This window comes from Rhinolophus ferrumequinum, chromosome 21 (assembly GCF_004115265.2).
Source record: "Rhinolophus ferrumequinum isolate MPI-CBG mRhiFer1 chromosome 21, mRhiFer1_v1.p, whole genome shotgun sequence".
In the NCBI taxonomy this organism is placed as follows: domain Eukaryota; kingdom Metazoa; phylum Chordata; class Mammalia; order Chiroptera; family Rhinolophidae; genus Rhinolophus; species Rhinolophus ferrumequinum.
This window is the reverse complement of record NC_046304.1, coordinates 20,972,040-20,990,646: the sequence shown is the minus strand read 5'-3', so window position 1 is coordinate 20,990,646 and position 18,607 is coordinate 20,972,040. Positions and strand designations below refer to the sequence as shown.

At 41.1% G+C, this 18,607-nt stretch overlaps 1 protein-coding gene across 2 annotated transcripts in view; it reads left to right on the top strand.

The window, feature by feature from the left end:
• MYO1D (myosin ID) overlaps window positions 1–18,607 on the top strand; it is a 287,794-nt gene that overhangs the window by 145,702 nt on the left and 123,485 nt on the right. Inside the window, exons 17-19 of one of the 2 annotated variants that reach the window (XM_033091580.1) lie at window positions 12,342–12,565; window positions 17,177–17,317; window positions 17,841–17,949. In XM_033091580.1, coding sequence (XP_032947471.1) covers window positions 12,342–12,565; window positions 17,177–17,317; window positions 17,841–17,949 — 474 coding nt within the window. Of the gene's footprint in view, window positions 1–12,341; window positions 12,566–17,176; window positions 17,322–17,840; window positions 17,950–18,607 lie in introns of both variants that reach the window. The other variant, XM_033091581.1, reaches the window with a different exon arrangement.

Sequence of the window (18,607 nt, the reverse complement as noted above, 5' to 3'; positions counted from 1 at the left end):
GTTGACTGGAAATATTCACGTTTTCTCTGAATTTAAGATATACTCGCTCTGACTTGGCATGAAACTGCTGATTTATTATGACTGGTATATTAAAGCCTGTAGTTATACTCTTTTCACTATAGTATATGCCTTTTGCAATCAGGTAATTTTGTGTGTGTGTGTGTGTGTGTGTGTGTGTCTTTTACCCTTACTGGCAAGTGGCTTTTTACACCACTTTTTTAGAGGACACGTCTCATAAAGACTTCCAGTATGAACTCTTTATAATGCCTGCCCAAGTAGGAGCTCACTAAGATTTGGTCCACTCGTGTGAGTTTGAGCCAAATAGAACATTTCTCCTGTCATATTCATGAGTTGTATCTGATAACTCATTGGTATTTCAAAAAATCCAGAGCTTTAGATCTTTAAACATGGGTAATCTACTGGAATGCACACAATCTCCTGCCATTCGTGAAGTGATTGTAAAAATAAAGGCTCTCTCCTACCTGTGATTGAGTGACGGAGTCCCCTTTGCCCCCTACGGAGATTACTTACATTTTAACAAAACAAGTTCATTTTACGGGCATGTATTTGATTTTACAGAATGCCTTGCTAAGTACAGCAGCAGCGAAAGAATTCATAAAGGAAAGATTGATAGGTGTCCCTGAATAAATATTTAAAACTTCTGTACCTAAGAAAAATACCATTGTATTGCAATGTATTCAGTTGCGGAAGAAAGAAAGAGAGAAAAGAGGAGAGGAGGGAGGGGAAGAAGGAAGGAAAGAAGGAAGGGAGGGAGGGAGAAAGACGCAACTTAAACTGGCAGAGAATGGGACAGGGAACTAACTGTTTCACACAGCCGGAAGCCTGTTAGTCCTTCTCTTGGAGCATCTTCCTCCTAAGTGTGGCTCCCCCTTGTGGTTGCATGCTGGCTGCTAACAATTTCAGAAGCCACGTTTCCCCCTTTTTCAAGGAGAGAGTCACTTCTAGAAATCCTTTGACATTATCTCAGAATAGAAAGAAATATTTTCTTTCTCAGAAACATCTAGCAACACTCTTCTCATGTTTTATAGACATGAACCAATAACCATGGCCAGGAGATGGCAAAAGGCAAAATGCTAAGAAATCTTTGTAAATGTAAAAAAAGGTTAGCTTATTTTGTATACGAAAAATCCTTACAGATCGTTATGTAAAAATATGAATATGCGATTAATAGAAAAGGAATGAAGAGAGAATTCACAAAAGAAAAAACTCAAATAGCTAGTGAATTTTTAAAAGTTGGATAACATTGATAATCAAAGCAATTTAATCATAGCAACAATATATTACCCTACCAATTTCGTTCATTCTTTTTAACTATTCACTTGGTAGAGTTTGGAAATTGGTGCTTTAATATGTGGTAGTTGAAAACATAAATGGTTCACAACAGCAATTCTGTCTCTAGAACTTTGCCATAAATCATGTGTGCATTTGTATACAGTGATACTACTAAAATATTTATAATTGCAACAAAATAGAAAATACTGAAAATATCTCACAGTAGGCAGTTGGTTAACTGAATTATATGCACATATTCTGAGTACTGTGAGACCATTCAGAATCACATTATAAGAAGGATATTTGATCTCATGGGAAATGTGCCTGATGTAGTGAATAAAAAGCATTGCTGAGCGCTTTATGATTATTATATGATCTCAGGTTTGTATGAGATATGTATGTAACCATGAAAGAAAAATGAATACACTTGACTACATAAATTTTTTAAAGCAACTTCTGTATGGCAGGACACTATAAAAAATATCAAACGATCACTGACATACTGGAAAAAAATATTTAAAACAATGACAAAAGGACGATTTTCTTAACTTATAATGAGCTCCTACAAATCAATTTTTAAAAAGCATAAAATTAACAAAAGGTTAAAAAAATAAATGCATAGTTTGCAAAAAAGAATTACAAATGACTGATAACTTCTATCAAGGTAGTTGAAATTTGAATAATATTGCTATTGACATCCATTTCAAATCTATTCTTACTTGATTGGTAGATAACTAGAAATCCTCAATTTTCAAAGATTGTAATAAAACATTTCTTGGGGAAGAAATAGATTAGGTAGTAGGATTTTTTTAGATTTATAAGTACAAGGTTATGCTTCTAATAGGATTTTCAGTAGTAAAGGTAGTTACAGCTATGTGTGCAAATATAAAACCTACACATCACTGAGCAAACCTAGCATTTTATTGTATCCAGATTTTTCTCTAGACAGTGACATTTCTTTCTGTTCCACCACATTATTCTAGCATAAGCTACTTACTACTCTGATCACATGTATCATCTATTACTATGATAAACCATGCATCCAAACAACACAGGTGTATTCTTTTTTTTTTTTTTTTTGTAATTGACTTATGACCAGTAATGTTATTTAATCATATTATGTTCAACTTGGGCTGTGTAACCTTGAACTGTCGAAAAAGTATCTGTCCTTAAGAATAAGTGTACCTTTTCTTATCCTGCCATTCCCCCACCACTTACAATATAAGACAGGAAAGTGAAAAGAGGGAGCATATTTGATGTTCACCCTAAGTAATCCAGGGAAACTTTTTCAGATTATTCCCTTCCCCCAGGATTTTAAAATCCCCCACCAGGAAGCATCTTTACCCAATATCAGCGTCATAGTGAGCACAGGTAACTGATGGATGTTGAGATGCAGGGAGATGTTGAGGAACACTGGTTTTAAACAAAACCCTGCTGGTACCACCTTCCATCGCCTACAGCCAGGGCCAGGCTACCCGCAAGATCTGCGCCCATCGATTGCATTCCTCTGTACAATCAGGGTTCATAGGTCTGAAAAATGATTGTTTCCCGAAGGCAAGCATTTGCCAGCAAAAAATATAGTAGTGTATGACTTAACGAAGATTATGTCAATTGTATCCCCTGCCTCATTTATGGTAAATTATTAGTAAGATTACATTACATGTAATCAGCACTATATAAATAATATGTCAAGAATAACTACTTTTAAAATACCCATTTTTAAATATGTCAAGTGTCTAGTACAAAGCCTGGCACATAACAGTGAAACAATGTTTTCTCTCCCTTCCCTTAGGGCTAATAACAGTAATCAGAAGAAAAATCAAAGATAGCTCTTGTCCGTTCCATGTGCACTTTTTGGATCAGGAAGAACCTTTGAAATGGCATGTTTAAATGTTTGCTCATTATCAGTAGTTGTTATCATAGAATTTGCCAGAGCACGCTAGTGTGTGCTCGAACGAATCACCTACTGTACATCCTTGCTTTACAGGGGAAGAACTTGAAGCCTGCAAAGTTTGACTGCCTGATTGGCCCCGTCCTCCGTGGGGAATGCTGGCCTCTGCCTCCCGGGCAGGTCTCATTCCATTCCAGCCGCACACAGTGCGGCCCAGGGAGCTGTCCCTCTGGGCAGGATGCACTCCCTTGAAACAGCCTAACTCTGTGGCAGAGGAATTCAAGCATTGTTACATGGAGTTTTACCTGGTTGTGGCATTTGACCGGGTCTTATTTTGTAAGGGATTAGTTGTAGTTGTTTCCCAGTTATCGGACATTTTGGGTTTTCCTAGGACACCGTAGATGTCCCGTTTTCCTTCGTAGTCCCTACAGAAACCTCACGTACAGTAGGAATTTGGGAAGTCTTTGTGGAATGAACAAATGCTCAAAATAATGCTTACGCCAAAAATTGGCATATTTTGGGATGACATATCTTGACCCCCCCCCCACAAAATGAATGAGTAATCTGTGTACAAAGGATTCTACAGTCAAATACGGTTTTTAAAATTCTGTTGAACAAAGTTAAAATTGGTTTATTTACATAGAATTTATCAGAACTTTTCGTATGCTAATGTACATCAGGAGTCTCCAAAAAGGAATTGCAGTATACAGCTTTCCCAAACTTACTAAAAATGGAACCCCTTTTACCGGGTGCATTGCAAAGGCCCTATATCCCAGAATTCACTTTGGAACTCTATAGAAATGAACGTTAGGCTGTACCTGTGGCTGATCCTTTCAAATATCAGTTATTATCTGAGTTTTTGAGTGGTCTAAGAAACCATTCAAAATTGAGATCATTTGCAAGCATCCAAAGCAAAGATGTACTGGGTTATTTGTTTAAAGGGTTTCTGCATATTTTAGATGCTAGACATAAAGTAAGAAAAGTCAGCACATTTGTCACACAAGGAAAAAGCCCAACTGTCCCCTGAAAAGGTGGTGAGCCACCTTGGCATTAGATGGAGAGGGGTCTGGGGGTTGAGAGAAGGTGGTAGGCGTTTTCAGACAAAGCCGAAACTTCCCCCGATGCCTCATTGGATCTGCTCAGATGCCCAAATACTTGAACTCTGTAGTTCTACATCAAAAAGCAGTTTTGAGAAAGCCTTGACTTCAGAGATTTTGAAGATGAATTATCAGTTTTCTTCCTCCTTTATTAAGAAAGCAAACCAAACCAGAAAAAGCAACCACTTGAGTACAGCTCCACAGAGTGTTTACTTCTGAAGAAGTTTGAATCCTGAAAGGCCCATTAGATTGACTTAACCGGTTGGCTGGAGTAACTTTATTTTCATTTGTCTTCAAAACAATTGCAATTTAGGTTTCGATAGAGCTCATGTTGAGCTGGGGGCTTCTGACAGTGATTGACCAAGAGGTTCAATTGCTTCTTGAAGTTATAATTTTACAAGGGGGTTGTCAAATCATGGTAAAGCAATCGTTAATAGGCAACAATTGTATGCACAAAAGAAATGCTAGGCTAATGGATCAAGATAAAATGTTTGAATCTTAAATGAAGGTTCACAAGTCAACTAACTTGACAGGTTAGTCTACCAGACCAAGGGAAAGCTGCTCAGGGGTGGTCATTTCTAAATTACACTCCACCAGGCATACACCACCCCACACACACATAGTTAAATTCACCAGGACAGCTTATAATGATCAAGCTCATGTGTGTTTTTTTTTTTTTTTTTCCTGTCTCTGTCTTTATTTTAATGGTTTCACACTTGTTCACTGACTAAAGATTTGGTTACTTCATTACTTCTTAATTTTCCCCTAGGTCTTCTCAAAATGCTATTAATTTATCTGTAAAACTAAGGAATTTTGTATCAAGAATTATGCTAAGAACCTACAAAATATATCCACGGGGTCTTGTTTTCTTCTTGGTACATATTTAAACTGCTATTTAAAAAAAAAAAAATCACCAGCATTTTAAAAATACCACCTCAGCTCTTGATTCGTTTTGTCCCTCATAGCAATATTTGAATTGAAGAGGCATAATTCAGGAAGATTTTTCTGTCTTTGAACCTTTCTTTAAAATAACGCCTAGAATGGGCCAAGCCTTCATCAATCCCAACTAGGATGCAACTGTCATATTCTAACTTGATGGGGAACGTGGATACCAAAGATAGATTTTGTGTATTTTACAATTTGCTCAGAGTTCAACCTGGTACCTAAATTCTCTTCTACCACAACTCTTTAACAACCATAAACTGTGAGAACTCGGCCAGAACAACTGTATGGGGAACTTAAGGTTAGAAATAAAAGAAAGATGCTTCTCCCAAAAGTTGTCTCTAGGTATGGAGGTCCTGAGAAGCGAAAATTTTGACAGATTCTCATTGTGGAAACCAAGAGAATATCCAATTCAGAGCACAGGCAGAAAGAGCCCAACATCTCGAATGACTAGAAAAGAAAAAGACGGGAGGGGCAAGGCATGGAGAACTAGGGGAAAAAAGGAGAGCTGGCCTGTGTGTATTTTGGAGACTAAACTGAAGATATGCAATTGACCTACTTATTAACAGAGTATAACCTAGAATCCTACATCTTTTGCAAAGTATATCTTGTACTTTAATGACTGCCAGATGTTGCTTTGACATGCCTGACCACTGAGGAAGTATGCACCAGAAGAAAACATGGTAGAACTAAGATGGCACTATAAAACCTCTGGTTAAGCATGACAGATTGTGTTTCTATCCACGCCCTCTCAAAATCTCTAAATGGGCAGTAAGGGATAAAAATTGGAGAAACCAAAAAAAAAAAAAAAATTGGAGAAACCCACAAGGACAAATAGAACCATAGTGGAAACAATAGCAGACAAGAGATATCAACATAATTTTGGAAGTAAGTGAATGTGTGGTTGCTCCCCCAAGGAGGGGGAGAAAGCTGAACTCTAAGTGCCTGTGGAGAAGAAGGCAGACAAGCAAGCCAGTGCACCAAACCATAGTGCTCTAGAAAGATTCAGGAGTGGGAGGGACGAGGTACCTCTAGGCGGAGGCGAGGAGTGGAGCTGAAGGAACAGATTGGTTGAAAAATCTCTATGAAGACCAATTAGACACCCAGGTCTCCTCCCAAGCTTCACAAAGCCAGGTGTTTCTGATGCAAGACAAGAAGTTTACGCTGAAGAAATTGAAACAGACAAGCTCTAGTCTTGGAGACACCAGGCACAGTGGAAGAGAGGGGTCAGGAACCCTACTGAAACGAAGGAAATGAAGTAAGAATCTAAATACTAAAGATTCCTCCCATCCCCTTTGACTCAAAATTCTAGCAGCAAAGAGAAACAGTTCAAGACATGGACGTTCAAAGGCCCCCCCACAGATGGCTGGTCCCCCTCTAATCACCCTATAGCAAAGTTTACCATGCACATCGCCCCGGCTTCTGGAATGATCTTCCCCCAGACACAGGGCTTCCAAGTGGCGTTTCACTCTTCAGTGAATGGTCGGCCAAGCATCCCCAGGCATTGGAGGAAGGCTTCTCACACAAAAGGCCGGGGCCAAGACAGACGGAAGAGGGAATTTGGAGGTGACAGACACGATGCAGTGAACAGCGTCTACAGTAACACTGATTCATATACTCAGAGAGGAAAGATGACATGGTACGTTTGCAAACCATGTATTTGAAAGGAACACACGGAGAACAAGAATGAGCTCTTGAAACTGGAAAACGTAACAGCCAAAGTGCAAGATTCAACATTGGACTTGGAAGATGGAGTTGAAAACATTCATTTATTCCGTAAATACTGTTGAGTGGCTGCTATGTCCTTGACATTGTCCTAGGCCTTAGGGATTCACCAGTGAGCAAGAGATGAAGAACCCTGGCCTAACAGAGCTTCCATTGCAGTGGGGGAGGGTATAAACAATACAATAATATGTAAATTACATGACAGGTTGGAAGGTGTTAAGTGCTGGAGGCAAGAGCAAACACAGGACATAGGAAGGAGACTGCAGAGTACCAGGAGGGGAGAGACAAGTTGGAGTAGTAAGTAGGACCCATCTCATTGGGAAGGTGACAACTGAGCAAAGACTCAGAGAGGGTGAGGACGTTGGCCATGTGATGTCTGGGGGAAGATCATTCCAGAAAGACAATTAGCGCAAGGTCCTGAGAAAAGAGGGCGCCGGGCCTCCGGGCCTGTGCAGGGTACAGCAGGGGGCCCAGTGTGGCTGGACTGAAGGGAGAGAATGGCGAGGTGGGGTCGGGAGGTAACAGGACCAGATCGTGTGGGCCTCGAGGCCACAGAAGGGACCTCTGAGGGAAATGGAGAGCTGTGGCGGTTTTAAGCAGAGAACTGATGTGACCTGACTTTGGACTTAAAAGGATCACTCCGGCTGCTGTGTTGAGAATGGACTGTAGGGGGTAAAAGTATTGAAGAGAGGAATTGGATCCAAAATTGAATAGCAAGGAGAGGTGCAGTGTTGCTCTAATGTTCAATCTTTAGACCTCAGTTATTCCCTCTGAGTCGGCCTGTTTGCCTCTGTCCTCTTTTCTGCCTAAGAAATGGCTTGCTTGCCCTCTCCTTTGTCAGTCTGCCCTCTGCCTTACCTCCTCTGCTTCACTTCCCCTCCCAGGTCCGTTACATCGCTTTCAGGTTTCAGCTTCCACTCTCTTGCATCATATCCTGAAGCATATAATGTCCGGTTGGTTCCACTTTTAGTGTTAATATTGTTTTAATGAGGGCCCCCCTTGGGCTCCCTTGTTGTTGTTTTTCTGCTGAACCTCTCGGCCCATGCAAACATTTGCTAATTGAATATAACGTTTAATTTTCTGCTTTTTGATGCTCCATCATCAGGCAAAATCCTCTACAGAGGTAAGCTTTGTATGGCACTTGAAAAACCCAACAGTTTAAGCTGCTTTAAACAAAGAGGGAAATGGAAAAATCTGTTTTTATACCTTAAATTCCAACCTGCAGATCCTGATGGGAAAATCAACAACAACCCTCCCACACACACAGATATGCAAACTTCTATGGGAGCATATCTGTTTAAACCAAATATGCTTAGATTATAAGGAAAAACACATGAATCATGTTTTGCAGAGAATCATTTTCCTCTGTAGTTTTTCAATGCTACTTTTTCTCTGATGTTAAAAAAATAAAGCCTAAGGGACTTTTGATAAAGTCGATGTAACAGCACACACTTCCTTGTCCCCAAATTTGCTGAAATTAACCAAAAAAAAAAAAATGTAAAAATAACAAAGAACATGCCATCAGTTCTGAAACCAAGAAAAGATCTCAGCTTCATACCATCAACTGGGAAGTGTTGTCCAGAAAAAGGAAAAACTGGACCAAATTGAAAGAAGGTGCTAAAAAAAATCAATATGCTCTTCAAAGAGAAAACTGCAATGTGGAAAAGCACAAGGAGGGAATTCTGAGAAGTCTCACTGCTTTTGAAGGTTCTGGCGTTAAGTCTAAAGGTATGCCAGAGGGAAGGCTTGGAATAACCCACACCTCTGTTGGGGACCCTTGCTTCCCTCAGCAAGACATGCCCCAGGCAAGAGTCCAGAAGGTCTGCCATCTTTGCTGCCTCTGATATATCAATATGTGAGTGAGGAATTGGGGAAGGATCTGCTAGGAATCATTATTACAGTTGAACCAAGGAACAGCTGCTTAGAACATGGGGGAAAAAAGAATCTTTGTCCCCAACCAAGCCAAAAGCCTGCGATACGCCCCGGACAGTAAAGCAAACTTCTGATGCATTCATTTCATTTGTATTAAGGAAGGAACTCAGTGGCCCCTACCCAAAGGCCCAGCTCTCTCGCCACTCCTCTTGGGCAGGTGAAAGACTGGCTACGTGATACAACTCACGGGCATTCGGTCCATAGTACCAGTGGAAGAATAACACCCAAACGCGATTTAGGGTAAATGGCGCACTGAGAAGGAATGCTGACATTCATTAAAGAGTTTCCAGGTCACACTGACATGTGACTAAGGCAAAAAACCTGCACGTACCGGAAAAAAAAGGATCACAGCCTACTAAACACAAAGATTTCAAATAGTTATAACAACCAATGCTTATTGAGTTCCGACTACCCACAGGCACTATTTTAAGTGTTTCGTGTATATTAACTCCTTTAATCCTCAGAACAGCAGTACAAATTAAGCACCATTATCATCCCCATTTTATAGATAAGAAAGTTAAGGCATGTGGGGTTAAGAAGCTTGCCCAAGTTTACTCAGCTGGTAAAAGCGGGGCCAGGGTTTGAACACACACAGCCTGAGTCCAGAGCCTGTTCTCAGCTACTCTGCTCTTATGCATTGGTTGTTGTGACTATTTGAAATCTTTGTCTTCACTGCTACTTTCTTTTTTTGTATGTGCAGATTTTTTCCCTTAGTCACATGTCAGTGTGACCTGGATACCCTTTAAAGAAATGAGCCAGCCCTTCTCAGCGTGCCATTTACCCCAAGACACTGACATTTTAGGCAACTGCTTTGTACTCTCAAGGAAATTAAAGAGAATGGAAATTTACCGGCCATGCACCATTTCTTGGAATCTACCGGAGGGAGGAAAACCGAGAAAAAGAAAGACATAAGTCCAGGAATCAGGGATCCAACACGGAAGAGTAGTTTTAAAAGTCCCAGCATAGGAACTGTGCCGTGGGCCTAAAAAAACATAAGGACACGGGATATCAAAGAAAAAAATTCAGTTGATGTGCTTGACAGTTGAAAAATCATTGCTAATCATTCGATGGGTCTGTTAGAGCATTTGGCAAAAATTAGCAGTAGGTATATTGAAAATAAAGCAGACTTTTAAAATGAGATAGTTATTAACTATAAGTAAAAACAAATTTACATGACCAAGTAATGGAAGGGTAGTCGTATACGCCTTAGCAGAGTGATAAACCAAAATTATATGTAATATGTAATATATATGCATATATTATGTAAGTTATTTGTGCAATACATAATATAGTTCATGTAACATGTAACAATGTAAACACTATCAACTTTAACATTTTAAATGTAATTATTATTGGGATGATAAAGGAAAGGTAAAAGTAATGGTGAAAGAGCTACATCACCAACTTCTGTAATTTGGGTGGTGCCTAACAGGATCAACCAAGAAAGAGCAGTATATGTATATTACTGGCAAATACCGAAAGAAGCAGTTGAAATAGTTTGCATGGGATGAGACTATGAGGAGGGGGAGGTGGAGATTAGGTGGGTGGGGGAGGGGCGGCCATCTTTCCTACAGCATTTTTTACTATTTGATTTTTCAACTATACAAAACCCAAATTAACCAAGAACACCGATGAAATTTTAAAGGCTGTGAAATAAAAACCTATGCCTTAAAAAGCACTTACTTATAAAATTGTTTTTTTCCCAAATTACTGGAGAATCTAACCAAAAACATGTTAATATAATAAAAAGCTCTGTAAAACACAATGAAAATTAAAGATTGGTTTCCTATATAAACGTGGCTCCAGGGAGTCTTAATTTCCTTCCTTAAAAAAAAAAAAGGCAATAAACAGTATGAAACTTTAAAAATGTGTTTTCGTTAAGAAATTGAATCACAGACTTCCACCCTGTAATTGTATTCTTTTGGTTTTTCAAGATACTAAAGAAGGGACCTTTATTTTAGCACTTGGGTGGAGGCGGGACAAAGCCATCTGTATGATTAGGCTATAAGGAAGAGAGCCATTTTGACTAAAAAGGGTTTCTGTACTGATGCCACATGCAGTGATGACTTAGTTTTCATTGCCTCATTGTCTTTAAATATTCTGTTTATATGTGAACTGTAGGTCCCCATCACAAATTGCTCCTATGTTATGTTTCCATCCCGTATCATGGTTTTTTCTGACCTCTTAGTTCCTCTTTGGGGTCCTCTGATGACCTCCTCACATGTAGTGTGCAAACAAATCTATCTGTATTGTGCAGCAGACTGAAAAAGGAGAACACTACAAACATGGTGCCAGTTTAGGAGTCTTCATGAAGGCCTCAGACGACTGAATAAAAGAGGCATTGCATGAGTTGTTCTGAGAGAAACTGGTGGGCACAGGTGGGGATTTAAGAAGAAATAAAAGAAACCTGAGGGAATCGGGAGAAGTCATATGGTGGGCTTTGAACTAGAGATTGCAAACCTGCGTCTGGAGAGGCCAGAGCTGGGAGGAAGTCATAGCATCAATCTAAGAATTGGAATGGTCCTTTAAGGAGCAGCAGTAAATATCAACTGGAGCATGATGGCAGGCTGTTCAAGGAAGGAGTGTGTTGAAGAAAGCAATCAGAGTAGTTCGGGGCGTTAGAGACTGTAGTAGCAGAAAGGAGAAGAAAAGGATTTATACTGGAAATACTGTAAAAGAAAGAGTTAGGTTAGTGGTGGAGAGTATATATAGGGGAAGAACCAATGATGAATTGAAGATTACATCAAATTTCTTTTTACTTGAGAGATTGAGAAGTATGGGAACCTGGACAAATCATCCTGAAAAAATATAGAAATACCTCTGACTTCCCCTTGCTTGGATAAAGCTGACACTGAGGCATTTATGTATCATCTAATTGATTTCTGAGCACAGAAAAAAATTTAACAAAAATTCATATGGTATTAGTCATTTGTTTTACCCTTTCCGCAGGAATACATGTAAATTCTTGTGAGTTTACATAGCACCTGCGAGAGGGGCTGCACAAGCTGTGTATAAATTAGTTTGTAAATCCAATGTGATGTTACACTAGTGGCCAATGTGTATAATCTGTGTAAAACTAGGTTTCATTAAGAGAACTATAGATGTTGATGGCTTTTGGTTCTAACTCATCTTGTTTCCTTAACATTCTTAAAATATTAATCCACAGTTATTTGTATTTTGGCTTTCTCTTTTCCTGACCGTAAAGTTAAAACAGGACTCTGCTTCCAACTCAGCACACATTCCAGGGTAGAGAATGAACGGCTAGACAACGAAAACAAAATGACCGACCTGACTCCTGGCGCCATCTGTTGGTGGCAGGCAGAATTGACATGGTTTGGCTCTGGCTGATACATGCCAAGTTCCCCCGCTGAGTTTCTAAGTAGACAAGCGTCTATGACTTCAAAGTTATGTACTACTCAGACAGTTAGCAACGTTTTTCTTTTCTTTCCTCTATTGTGAAGGTGTGGCGGGGCACCCTGGCCCGCAGGCGGTACAAGAGGACCAAGGCAGCTCTAAGAATTATCAGATACTACCGGCGCTACAAAGTGAAGTCCTACATCCATGAGGTGGCCAGACGCTTCCATGGCATCAAGACCATGAGAGACTACGGGAAGCACGTGAAGTGGCCAACCCCTCCTAGAGTTCTTCACCGTTTCGAGGAGGCCCTACAAGCAATTTTTAACAGGTAAGAACCTGTTGGTATGTGCTGCATCCGTTTATGGCCACACACTTAATATACGATATAAAGTCACAAATCTGAGACCATGAGTTTCTGTTTGCTGTTATCACATTTGCTTTTACCTCGTGTCTCCAGTTTTATAGATTTGGCTTTCAAAGGGCTTCTGTTTCCCTCTCAAAATAATGGAACTGTCCATTTATTTTTCCTGCCACAACCCCTGGATCAAGCCACAGCATATTTAAGATAAGCTATTGGCATGCAGACTCTACTTTCTTTCAGTAGCAAAAAATAACTATTTATTAAAATCACCACACATAACTCAAACTAGAAAGTCTGTTCCTCCTGTCAGAGAAGTGGTTGTCTCTCCTGCTTCACCTTAGATTCACGAGGAGTTTATAATGCCTACCGCTGCCCAAGTCCCACCTCCAGAATGTCCTGGTTAATGGAGTTGGGCAGTGGGGCCCAAGCAGAGATTTTTTTTTAAAGTTTCCTTGGTGATTTTAAAGTGCAAGGGAGAAAACAACTGTTTTAGAGGAAGCTATTTTGTTAAATAAATGTAAGACATACATACATACTTACATACATACATACATACAATTAACCCTCATGTAAAATTTGATACCTTTACAGCTGATCTTCATTTTTTTCTAAACTGCCCTGAATCTGAGTTCAGAGTTATTCAGAGCTCCTTTCTCCTCATTATTTGTTGCCAGTGAGCACCAGATATACCAGGGGTGCCAAAAAAATGTGTACACATGACTTGTATTCCTCTTTCATTGGCAGTATATATTGAGTATTACAATTTGAATACGGTTTTTTCCTTTCTTAAAATGTGTGTACATTTTTTTGGCAGCCTCTGTATTTAGCTGTGTCTTAGATGCAGCTACCTCAGCACGTAAACTCGGCTAACGATGCTCAGATGTGGTCGTTTGGTGTCATGGTATTCCACAAGGACACTATGAAATCACGGAGATACTGAATGTAAATCGGTGGCAGATATCAAAAGAGCGCCTGGGTTCATATTCTAGCTCTGCCCCTGCTGTGCAACCTTGGGCAAATTAGTTAACCGCTCTGTGTTCCAGTTTCCTTATCTGGAAAAGGACCATAATCATAGTACCTGCTCATAGGGTTATTGAAAGGATATGAGTAAATATATAGAAAGCATTTCAGATAGTGCCTGACCCATAATGAGCCCTTTAGAAATGTTACTCATGCTATGAGTGCATGTACATCGAGAGTCACATATCATTTGGGCTTTTTTTTTTTGCTCTATTTTTTACACCAGCAGGATTCTATGTATGATTATGTGACTTGACTGAAAATTAAATCTTGAAGAATCTGTGCAGTATTTTTAAGGGCTGCAAAGAATTAATTGATTTTGATTATTAATCTGTTGCACTGTGGCCTGCAGCCTTCTTTTTAGATTTTGAGGTTTTAGGCATGGCCTAGAATTGATTTAATTTTTGTAAATTTACTTTATTCATTCAGCAAGTATTTACTCAACACCTACTGTGTCACAGGCACTGACCTATGTTCTAAGGATATGGTGACAAGCAAAAAAGATGCAAAAGACAGTCCCAGCCATCTTAGGGCTTATATAATCAATGAGCATTTTAAAACTAATATGTCTGCTGTGCTGACAATACACACACACACACACACACACACACACACACGGTGTGTGTGTCCCTCTCTCTCTCTCTCTCTCTCTCTCTCTCTCTCTCTCTCTCTCTGTCAATCAATCTTGCCAGTTGTGTTCATCTAGTCCAAACGCAAGTTTTTTCTGCAAAGGGCCACACAGTAAATATTTCAGGCTTTGTGGGCTACATGTGGTCTTTGTCACATATTTTACTTGGTTTTGTTTTTGTTAAACACGTGAAAACTATTGTGAGATCGAGAACAGTACAAAACCAGGCCATAGGCCAGACTTGGCACAGGCTTTAGTTGACCCACCCCTGATCTAGTCCCTATACCCTATTTAATTTATTCTTGAATTTTTTGATCTGGAATCCTGAGAGAGATGTGTTAAAGGATTCTTCTGTGATTGTGGGGCTTGGGGTTTTTTCTCAGCTCTCCGTGTGTGTCTGATCATGTTTAAGCTGACTCCTGGCCCTCATTCGCATTCTTTTTCTCTCGGGGAGGGCTAGGAGCCCTGTTTGTGCCTGGCTTTTCCCCCTTTTCAGGGTGTTGAGGCCGGTGATATTTATGGCTGCAGCTGGGGGTGTCAGCTACACACATTTATCTATGGCGGCTTGCTCGATAGCATGAACAGCCTGGGGGGCTCTCTCCGTGGTTGTGTAGGTCAGGTCCTGGGTTCCCCAGAATGCCTTTGAAGTCAGCCAGGTATGGACCTTGTCCTGGGCCGCTGGGCAGGGAGGAAGGGATAGGCTGACCAGACACATAGGCTGAAAACAGACCAACAAACAGAGCAAGGACCTGTCTCCACGGAGAATGAAACCTGGGGCTCAAGGGCTAATTGGGGCAGTTACTTCTCAAACTACTTCGTGTTATAGGACCTGCCTGTCACTAGTGTCCTTGACTTTGACCACAAGCTGCTCCCAGCCTGTCGCTCTTCCAGCCTCTTTGGGAATGGTCTGAGGATAGTTGGTCCCACTGAAGTGTTGTCTGGCCATAGAAAGTAGAGAAGACGATTTCACCGTTAGGTTGAGCCTTTACTTTTCCCGTGGTCGTTGCTTTGGCAACCTATTCTCGCTGACCCTATTTACTACGGCAGGTGTCCTCATCTCACCATGGCCTGCTATGCTGTGTGCAGGGAACTGGCACAGCTCCCTCATTGAACGCCTTCACCTCCTGCCCTCGCTGCCAGCCCCTGCTGCTTCAGGTCCCAGGACGCTTGGGGCCACCTTGGAGAGAGGTCCCTCCCCGTCTGCTGAGCAGATTGCTCAGCGGTGAGCCGCGTCTCCACCAGCTGAATCCCATCTGCTTCATAGCTTCCAGAGAGTCTTCACACCTTCCAGTTTATTGCCATCACTCCCATTTTCTGGTGGTGGTGGAGAGTTTTCCTTATTTTTAGATTTATTCGGTTATTTCAGTGGGAATTTGAGAGACAGAGAGAGAAAAATGAACACTTAGGCTCCAGGCGCCGTCTCGAAACAAGAATACACCTCAGGAAAATCTTAGGTGAAACCAATCTCTCTAACGTGTTCTGTATGTAAATTGGGAAAAGAGCACCACGTTTTTATTTTAGTTGAATCTTACTCTAGTGTTCCGTGGAAGCATAGTTTGAGAACCACTGGCCTTGAACATTTCACCTGCTATAAGGAAATTCTCAGTGCGCTTCCAACCGCCCTGCTTCAGGCTCCTGTGGCAGGCAAGAGGGATAAGTACCACGTAGCACTAGGGTGCTGCGAAGAGTGTAAAAGACCTCACGCTTGTTTTTCTCAGTCAGGAAGAGGTTGTTTTTCGATTATGCTTTTAGTCGCTTAGACCAAAATACCTTGGTGTCATCTTTCAGTCCTCTCTCGTCCTCTTGCTGTCTTGCCCTCACACCTAATCCATCAGCTAGTCCTATTGGTGCTTCCTTCAGAACAGGTCCAGAACCAACACCTGTGTCTGCCTCCACCACAACCTCCCAGATCCAAGCCACCGTCCCTCACCACATGCAGTACGGAAATAGCCTCCCAGCTGGTCATCCTATACCCAGCCCTGCCTCCCTTCAGCCCTGCCTTTCTTCATGCAGCAGTCAGAATGATCCTGTAAAGCAGGAGGCAGGTCCTATCCCTTCTTTGTTCAGAACTTTCCAATGGCTTCTCATGTCATTCAGAGCAAAGGCCAAAGTCCTGGTCATGGCCCCCATGGCTCCGTGGGCGCTGGCGCTGGCTCTCCCTCTGACCCCCTACCTCCTGTTACTCTCCCTCCATGCTCGTTCTGCCCTGGCACCCCAGGACTCCTTGCCGGTGTTCTCACACACCAAACAAGCTCACCGTTTAGCGCCTTTGCACGTGCTGTTTCCTCCTCCTGGACCACTCTTGCTCAAATAGGCATACAGCTGGCTCCTTCACTTCCTGTGGTCTCTGCTCAGATATCCTTAGCAATGGTGCCTCCCACACCGCCCTTTATAAATAACCCCTGCTCTCTGTCCCTTCCCTCTGCTGCACTGCTGGCCTCCTGGCCTTGCCTTACTTTCTTCCACAGCATCTACGACATCATACATACTGTACATTGACTCACTGCCTGTTTATGTATGAATACGAGTATAAGCCCCTCACAGATGAAAGGGCCTTCATCTGTTTGTTTACCCCTGTGCCTCCACTGCCTAGAACAGTCTGGATAAGGGCCTAGAAAACATGAATGCATAACGATGAATCCAAAGTTGCTGTGCCCTAACTATATGTATTATGAGAGTCCACGTATCACTAAGTTCTAGTTGCTTTCAAAACACACACACAACAAAGCAAGTTTTACAGTGTCCCCGTCCACATAAAACTATGTGTATTTTAAATAAGTCCTGTGGATATTTCGGAAGCATTTTACTTATTTTAGGGTAGCGTGCAAGTAGTTTGGTTTAATTCTGTTTAGTGGTAGCTTCAGTTGTTTTTTGAGAATGAGTGGTATTGTGTTTCTGAAGTCTGGTGCATTTTGTTTATTTACTTATAGATGGAGAGCATCTCAGCTCATCAAGAGCATACCCGCCTCAGACCTGCCCCAGGTCAGGGCAAAGGTTGCGGCCATGGAAATGTTGAAGGGTCAAAGGGCCGACCTTGGGCTCCAAAGGGCCTGGGAGGGCAACTATCTTGCTTCGGTAAGTCCAGGAGAACAAAGTGGAATTCCTCCTGCTCCCGTAACAAAGAAAGAGAAGAATTTTTCTTCAAGAATTTATAGAATGACTGATACCTTCAGAAACTAAATTTCTATGAGAGATACTAAACTAAAAGATTTCATTGCTTCTCGTGTGCAATACTTCCTTTTTACCCCACTTTCAAGAGTCCTCTGTCTTGTATCTATATGTGTTAGGTATCCTCTATAACCTGGCTTTGACCATTTAAACTTTCCCTTGCATAATTCAGCAACCATTTTCAACTACCACCTTTATTGCAATCATTCCCAAAGCTATATTTCATCCTCTCTCCCATTCCTTATTTTAAAATTTTTATAAGACCTTTGGTATTAAAACAACCATTTAGTAGCTTACCATCTGGGATGGGGAGATAAAAAATACGTGTATGGAACTACATGAGCATAGTAATAAAGCAGGGATACTAAAAGATCACCTTTTCGTCTGAATGCTAAGCATATTCACCTCATCATATTTCCTTTTTCTTTCGAAGCCAGATACACCTCAGACCTCAGGCACTTTTGTCCCTGTTGCTAATGAGCTGAAACGGAAGGACAAATACATGAACGTCCTCTTTTCCTGTCATGTCCGTAAGGTAAGGCGGCCTTGAAACAGACCTCCTTGGAAAGAAAAGACTGATTCAGATGAACCTTCCTTGGATGTGACCTCAATAAAACATAACAATAGGCACATAACTAGCTGTGTCATCGGTGAGCTGTACCCGTCTGTGGTGAGGCATTGGTGGGAGGGCTGAGGTGACTACATGTTTCAGGTTCGGCTGCTATAAAGCCTTTATAAGGGGAGTGGATATTTTTGATAACCATTTCTTTCTAAAACAGGAGAGGGAAGGACCTCCGTGAGGTCAAAGGATTTGTATTTTACTGCACGTGTGTTCTTTCATAGGACTTACAGGTCTTCCTAGTATTTAATGGTCATTTAGTACTTTTTATACATGTTTTATTATTATTTTTAAAAACAAGGGGAGGGGGAGGAAAAACATAGTTTGAAAAAGAGAGATGCACATAGTGCGCTTTGGAAGGTGGGGGGAAAGGTTATGTGCTACGAATATATTTGCTTATCTGAAGCAGGATGTGTGTGGACTGTTACTTACCTGGAGATGATTGCAGTTGGCAAATGGAAGAGTGAAAGATGGAAGGTGGAAGGCAAGGGACATAGTTGTTTTTTTTAAAACCTAAAATGCTTGTTTAGAAAAGGGGAGAGAGAGGAAATTTAAATAATTATTAAATGGCATT